The 8,493-nt window shown below is 41.6% G+C and overlaps 1 protein-coding gene across 1 annotated transcript in view; it reads right to left on the reverse strand.

Moving 5' to 3' along the window:
* Positions 1-672: 672 nt before the first annotated feature.
* ODAD2 (outer dynein arm docking complex subunit 2) overlaps positions 673-8,493 on the reverse strand; it is a 190,411-nt gene continuing 182,590 nt past the window's right edge. Inside the window, exon 19 of the mRNA XM_077946071.1 lies at positions 673-1,037. Within this exon, the coding sequence (XP_077802197.1) occupies positions 924-1,037 (114 nt within the window). The 3' untranslated portion in view covers positions 673-923. The remainder of the gene's footprint in view (positions 1,038-8,493) is intronic.

Here is an 8,493-nt window from a genome sequence, read left to right on the forward strand (position 1 = left end):
CCAAACATTTCAGCACACCGAGCTTACATATGTGATTCTTCTAAGTGGGTTCTAATGTTTCTATAACCTGATAAAATGCCATTATTTTTTTGTAGCCACTTTTTAAAAAGTACTTCGTGTGCTGAAAACAAGTTCAGAAATTCAAAGCAATTTTATGTGAAGTCGTATTATCCTTACATCAGTATCAATTAATTTCTTTCAAGAAAATGTTGGTAAATCTCTGTGAGAAATAAAACATATAATTGTTTATGCTCTGTAAGTCCAAGTGTAAAACAACAAAACTCATTGCTTATGTTCTTGTGATTTGCATGATCTGGTACAGTGACAGTTACACGTTGTCCTTTCAGATGTTTGCTAGTATTTAGGAGAAATTTCGGATGACCTTAGGATGATCTCTGTAAGTCCAGCTGCTTGACGCTAAATTCTATTTAATAACAGTTCGTGAAATCAGCACATCTCCTCGGAACTCTCCCGTGGGTTGCAAGTGATCAAACAGACAAAGCCGTAATGACAGGACAGTTAGATTGGTTTAGCAGAAAGGGAGCTGTAGGGACGTTCATGAACAACCATGAAACTGCACATTGGGAGGGTCATATCCTTTATTACAATCACCACAAATACAAAAGCATCACTGAACTCTATATATACTGTATACGTATATTCTCAAATTCTTAGAAACTTATCAGAGGTTTATTGGCTTTCCATCTTACTACATGTCATATCCCTAAAACATTAAATGGAAACAAAAGTCTCCAGGCAATTTTCAGATGAAAAACATTCTGTGCATTTTTGATTTATGCGTTTTCATTTCGACGGTTGAAAGGGTTTGCTTATAAATGTTTCCCAAGGTAGGCTTCCTGGCCATGGGAGTGACATGTCCTGTGTCATGTAGAATTTGATGGCTTGTAATGTCCATTTAAATTTCAAGTGTATCTGGCCTTCTCTGTAGCAAGAGCCAGCCTGCGGATATTGGATATACAACCAGCTGCAGCTTCCTGGAGATCCTGGTCAGGGGACCCAACCATATCCAGCAGAAGCTGTCACACACAAGGAGGAGGAGAAGAGACACAAGAATAAAAACATTAATCTAAAGACATAAAGTTAGGCTATGAAAATAATTTTCAGTAGTAAATATTTTTTAAAGCCTCCAAAAAAGCATAAGAAATTCCATTTAAGCAAATGTGAATATAAACAGTGCTTAATCAGATGCAGGAATTTCCTCATGCACTTCTTACCTTTCTGGAGCTGAATTAGACTCCTTCCTCCCCACTTTCTCTGGGTATCTAACTGCTATTTTGAGGTTCTGCTTCTGAAATTTTTCTTGCATCCCTTCTGGCTTTTCCATCTCTCAGAACAAACCAACAGCACACCATGCTTAGACTAGCAGGGCATCCGATAAGATTCATCTCTCTGAGTCCCAATCCACCTGATCATGTCATAACCTCATTATATCAGTCACTTAGTAGGGACTTTCAGTGACTTCCAGTGCCAACTAACTAGAGCGGATCTATTAACTGGTCCTTGAAGGGTTTGTGCACTCTGACCTCAATGCATTTCCAGCTACTCATCTTTCTCCTCTTCTCCAAGATCACACTCTCCTACTTCTCTTGACTTTATTGATGCTATCCCCCACCTAAAATGCCTTCCCATCCCCTTCTCTGGCTTGGTAAGTTTTATCCATCTTTCAAAACAGACCTAGCTAACTTTTCCACGAAGCCTCCAAGATTTCCATCAAACTAAATGCCATTTATTCCTCATCAGGCTCTCAGTAGCAGTTTACTCAAATGTCTGTCGCTATATGTATTTTTTCCTTTTCATAAGATAATTGGCTTAATGCTTTCTGTCCTTCTTTAGATTTTAAGTGCTTAAAAAATGTACAGTATCTAATGCATAGAAGACAAATGAATTAGAACATTTAATATCTAGAAATTATGATTCTAATTAATGGTCTTGGTAAAAGAGTTTTTAAAAGTAAATTTGAATCACATATTTTTCTACCCCATAGCATTTGAGTGCAAATGTAGATCATGCCAAAATATGAGGATGATTAGATAAGCAAAGAAATCTTATAAAGAAAAATACTGTGAGATGTTTTACATATACCAGGCTTAGGGTGTGGCTTTTACTCTATAGGTAACAAAAAGAAGTTATTTAAGCACTTTAATCAGGGGAGTGACAAGGTCATATTTGTATTTTAGAAAGGTAACATTTACAGCAAATTACAGAATATAGACTGTAGGGAAAAGAGGTGGAAGTACTGTATTACTTCATGTAGAGGTGACAGGATGGAATAAAAGGTAAGGATAGTGAGGAAGGAACATATTCAAGGGATATTTGGGATGAAATAACTTCAATAAATGGCCCCAGAACAACTGCTTATCCAAATAGAAGAAAATTAAAACGGTAATCTGACATTACACATAAATATCAATTCCAGATGGATTAATGATGCTGTAGGACTCTCTTCTCAGTTCAGCTAAAGACAGGGTCCTTTTTACAAGGCCATGAAAAATTAGGCTCACAGACAATTTGAAGGGGGAGAAAAATGGAATTTATTGGGCAAAATGGGGGAAAAAGGGAAACAGGGACTCTCCGCAAAGCCAGAGTCCTTGTGGGTGTGCTTCCTGCCTCGCAGATTGAATCCCAGGTATCACCTGGGATGAGGAGGGCCAGGCTCCTGCCTGCTGCAAACATCACGTACTTCTGTGGCTCCACCTCAGTGCACATTCCTCCACCCCAGTGCACATTTCTCCCAGTGTGCATTCCTCCACCCCAGTGCACATTCCTCCCAGTGCACACTCCTCCACCCCAGTGCACATTCCTCCCAGTGCGCATTCCTCCCAGTGAACATTCCTCCCAGTGTGCATTCCTCCACCCCAGTGCACATTCCTCCCAGTGCACACTCCTCCACCCCAGTGCACATTCCTCCCAGTGCACACTCCTCCACCCCAGTGCACATTCCTCCCAGTGTGCATTCTCCCAGTGAACATTCCTCCCAGTGTGCATTCCTCCACCCCAGTGCACATTCCTCCCATTGTACATTCCTCCCAGTACACTTTCCTCCCAGTGCGCATTCCTCCCAGTGCGCATTCCTCCACCGCGGTGCACATTCCTCCACCCCGGTGCGCATTCCTCCCAGTGCGCATTTCTCCCAGTGCGCATTCCTCCACCCCAGTGCGCATTCCTCCCAGTGCGCATTCCTCCACCCCAGTGCGCATTCCTCCCAGTGCACATTCCTCCCAGTGCACATTCCTCCCAGTGCGCATTCCTCCACCCAGTGCACATTCCTCCACCCCGGTGCACATTCCTCTACCCCAGTGCGCATTCCTCCCAGTGCGCATTCCTCCCAGTGTGCATTCCTCCACCCAGTGCACATTCCTCCACCCCGGTACACATTCCTCTACCCCAGTGCGCATTCCTCCACCCCAGTGCGCATTCCTCCCAGTGCGCATTCCTCCCAGTGTGCATTCCTCCACCCAGTGCACATTCCTCCACCCCGGTGCACATTCCTCTACCCCGGTGCACATTCCTCCCAGTGCGCATTCCTCCACCCAGTGCACATTCCTCCACCCCCGTGCACATTCCTCTACCCCAGTGCGCATTCCTCCACCCCAGTGCACATTCCTCCCAGTGCACAGGCTGTTTGAAGTTTCTCTGGGGACCCCTTTCCACCTGGCTGTCTCAGTGAGATTCAATAAGAAAGGGACAATGCAAAGCATTTAGAAGGTTGTATATGAGAATATCATGTTCAAATTGGGGGACTGAAGGATGTCTGTCCTCTCAGTTCCTTGACCTCCCATTGTCACTGATCTTCACACTTCAACCTTCCACCTTCAGGGTCTCACCTGGGCCCTGATTTTTCATCACTGTCAACAGTCTGACCTCCAAACTCTCTGACCACAATGTCTCCTCCCACAATTTGGCTATGCAACCATCTTACTTGTTTGTTCTCATCATGATCTCTTGTCCATAGGCTCACATACTTTTTCTTTAACCGTCTTCTGTCTTTGCTTCCTCCATAACCGGCTTAGATTGCATAGTCCATCTTTTGGATCATTCTCTTATCAGTTTCTTAAACCTCCTTACAACATCCCTCCAGGAAAACCATTAACTGTCCATAAATCCAACTCTGTTCTTCCCTGTGCCTTCACCAATAACTGAGTCCTGTGGGAGACCATATGTCAACAAGGCAAATCAATCCACTATCAGTTCAACCTCAACTGGATTCTCATTCACTGCCCAGCAATAGAAATTTGTGTCCCTCTCATTAGGTTACTTTCCCTTTTCAATGCCTATTTTAAATCTTCCTTCTTCTTCAATCTCCAGTTCTTCCTTTTAACCACCACTTCCAGAAGATGACCAATAAAGTCTCCTTCATAAACTCAATAGAAGCCATTAGATAGAAACTACTCTACCTAAAACGGCAATCATGCCAGCATCTTAGCAGATCTTTTATCCTACCTTCCAGTTATAATGGCTCTCTCCTATCCCAGGCCCACAGTCCACTTGTATTCTTCATTCATTCTTCTTCTTCTTAGGACATTTTACTACCAAATACTCCCTGTTTCTCTTCTACTTTAGCTTTCACCTCTTCCTTTCTAATGATTCCATTATCATTTAAACACATGTCTTACACATTAAAAATCAACAAAACAAAAAGTCACCACTTTGACCTCATTTTCTTCCCTTCATAGCCAAATTTCTTTAAAGAGTTGCTGTCTGGAATTCCTATCTCCAGTCTTAAATTCCATCCCACTCACTCCAGGCTGCTGTCTGCCTTCAGCTCTCCTCTGAAATGACCCTCTCAGAGGATGTCGGTAACTTCCTTCCATGTGGCTAAGAGTAGTGGACACTTAGGAGTTCTCATCTTATTTGACCCCTTAACAGCATTTGATATAACTGGCAACTTCCTCCTTCGCCGCCACTGGCTTTTTCTACCCCTACTCCCCGACTTTTCCTCGCATCCATTCATTCTCATCTTCTCAATCTTCATCCATGGCTCTTTGTTTCTCCCAAAAAAAATTGTTGGAGTTCATCAGAACAAATTCCTCTTCTGTTTTCATTCTGTTCTCCCTCCCTAGATGACATCTTTCACTACCTGAATTCAAATGGCATTCATATGGAACCATCTTCTAAATTTCTGTCTCCACCCCAGAACCTTCTTTGGATTGGAACACTTCATATCCAACACTTCTTAGCCATCTCCACTTGGAAGTCTCACAGCCACCTCAAGCTTAATAGATTCCAAATGAAATTTTTTACTTTTTCTATATAAACATGAATCTCTTTCCAAGTATTTTCCTGTATCCATAATAGATGTTATCACTTAGTTGTTCAAGACGGAAATCTGCGTGCCTCACACTCACTCCCACCCTCATTTCCCCTATGCTGCATCCAACCTATTATCATATTCTTGTGATTCAGCTGCCTACACATCTTTCAAAGTCATTCACTTCTCTTTATTGCTGTTGTCATTCACCCCAGTAAAGCCCACAACACCTTCCCACTGTCCCTGCACCCTGTCTTGTCCCCTGATTAACTATTCATACTGTATCTAGAGCAATTGCCTAAATTGCAAAATTCACTAATAAGATACAATGTTTTTGACAAACAGGAAGCAACAAGACAGGATCAATCTTCTGAGATTAAAGAGAAAGGAAGATTCTGTTCTGCATGAGGGAAACAGGGAAGTTTGGAGGGGCTCATGCCTTAGGAGTTTTGTATTATTCTTTTTCTCCAGCATTGTTCAATATCCTAGGCATAAGACAGAGGAAATAGATTATAGGAGTGTGATTCATTTGAACAGCCATATGGTTCGTGCTGGGCCGGAAGGGAAGTGAAAACAGGAGGCTACTGATCACTGGGAGAATTAGGAAGTGAGGCCTCAACAATGCAGGAAAACAGTTTTGGTGGGACCAAAGCATAGGAAAAGGGTGAAAATAAGACATTCTCATCTGAGAATGAGATATTTGGAGTTTAAGATTTTACAGATGAAGTTGCTTTGAGTATTGACAAGATCCAGGGTATGGCCATGGGAATGTAGGTCAGTATAAGATTGTTACGTATTTTTTGTTTGTTTGTTTGTTTGTTTAGACAAGTCTCGCTCTTTTGCCCAGGCTGGAGTGAAGTGGTGTGATCTTGGCTCACTGCAACCTCTGTCCCCCAGGGTTCAAGTGATTCTCCTGCCTCAGTCTCCCAAGTAGCTGAGATTACAGGCGCCAGCTAATTTTTATATTTTTAGTAGAGATGGGGTTTTGCCATGTTGGCCAGGCTGATCTCTAATTCCTGACCTCAGGTGATTCACCCGTCTCAGCCTCCGAAAGTGCTTGGATTACAGGCATGAGCCACTGTGCCCGGCCTGTTATGCAGTTTTATACATACACACAGATGTATGCATGCATGCATACACACTTATATATTCTCATTCTCCCTCTCTCACTGTAGGAAAAGGAAATAATGGGAAAATAATGAGCAGGAAGAACAAAGTAGCCACTCTCTTTCGTTATCCTAACACATGACTTAGATGTCTTTGTATAACTATTCACACTTAAATCCCTTTCCTAGCTTGAAACTTTTAACGCATGATCTACGGTTCAGAATTTTTATTAATCTCTTTGTTCATACCTCACTTTACTATATAGATAGTTATAACTCTTTTCAAAAATTTTGGATATATTTCAAGGGTACAAGTGCAAATTTCTTACATGCATATATTGCACAGTGGTGAAGTCTGGGCTTTTAATGTACCCATCACACAAATAGTGAACATTGCACTCAATAGGTAATTTTTTAACCTTCACTCCCCCTCCCCATTTCTCATCTTTTGGAGTCTCCAATGTCTGTTATTCCATGTGTACCCATTGTTTAGCTCCCGCTAATAAGTGAGGACATGCAGTTTTGACTTTCTGTTTCTGAGTGACTTCACTTAAGATAATGGCCTCCAGTTCCATTTATGTTGCTGCGAAAGACATGATTCATTCTTTTTTATGACTGAGTAGGCATTCCATGGCATATATATACCACATTTTAAAAACCCAGTCCTCTATGGATGGCCACTTAGGTTGATTCCATATCTTTGCTATTGTGAATAGTGCCACAATACACACACAAATGCAGGTATCTTTTTGACATAGTGATTTCTTCCCTTTAGGTATATATCCAGTAATGGGACTGCTGGATCGAATGGCCATTTACAGACAGTTTTTAAAGCAGATATAACTTTATGAAATTTAGACGATTTCTTCTAGATACATACTTCACACCATTCACCATTTTTCATACTCACATGGCTTTTACTGACCTCTTTGTAGCCCACGTCCACCATGGTAACCTTTGTTATCCTGGAGTATGGAGTGCCAACTGTAAACCTGGAGATTTTACTCCTCCACACCACTAGTACATCACTGAATGTGAGCGCTGCCAGCATGGATGCCAACAGATCCTGATATTCATGTCTCTATGCCCAATGGGCCTGTTTTTTCCTCACTTCTGCTTTCTGATCTTTAAATTATTTCTTATATCAAAACAAAACATTCCAACTAATTTCTTGGTAAACTATATAATCAAGGGATTGACTTGATCCCTTGATTACATAATTGTATAACGCCTTGATTATAGGATTTTAAAGTTATTAATTTCCCTTTACCTGAGTTATTTTCTCACTCCTTCTCCCAAGTAGATGATTCATAAGGGTTCATGAGTCCCTGTGTTAACTCCATTGTTGTACAAAATATAGCAGAAAAACTCTCCCAACAGTCACTTTAATAGACAACAATTATTACTTTACGAATTTTGTTATTACAGCCTGGTCATCACAATGAATAATGCCAGTTCCCTGTAGGTGTTTCTGGGCCCTGGATTAGGGGACCTAATGCTACACTAAAAGCTTGATTTCCACAAGCAAATGAGATTTAGAAAAAAATCTAGTCTCCAATTGCCCTATATTTGTCGTTTAGGTAATAGGAGGAGAATAGATTGCTAGCTACAGCAATTCCACCTAACATCTACCTCCCACAGCCACCCACCTTGCTTCCGCTCCAGTCCTTGGCCTCTCTGCTCATAGTTCTGGCCATTGTTGCTTTTTAAATCTGGAAAGAAGTGAAGTAAAGTCCTAGTCCATAGCTCAACTACCTGAGAAGGAATCTAGATGCCTTATACTGTTCACTCCTTCCCAGAAAAATCACTATCAAACCATAGTCAAGGGTATGGGTTTTGAGGTCACAGCATCTTGGATCTGTACTCTGATTCTCCCAGTTACTGGTCACATCACTGAACCTCTTAACCCAACCTTCTCATATGTGTAAAGGGATCACGTACCTCTGGGGGTCACTGCAAAGATGAATTAAACATACATCTTTAATAAATGTTTGAACACCTGTATTCACAGCCTCTTCCTTTCTTTATGTCCTTTGATATTTCCCCTTCCTATTTCATCTGATGATTCCCCTGCCTTCTGCAAACCCAAGTCTGCAGTGTGTGAGAGGAAAGAGTGGA

This window comes from Macaca mulatta, chromosome 9 (genome assembly GCF_049350105.2).
Source record: "Macaca mulatta isolate MMU2019108-1 chromosome 9, T2T-MMU8v2.0, whole genome shotgun sequence".
Lineage (NCBI taxonomy): Eukaryota > Metazoa > Chordata > Mammalia > Primates > Cercopithecidae > Macaca > Macaca mulatta.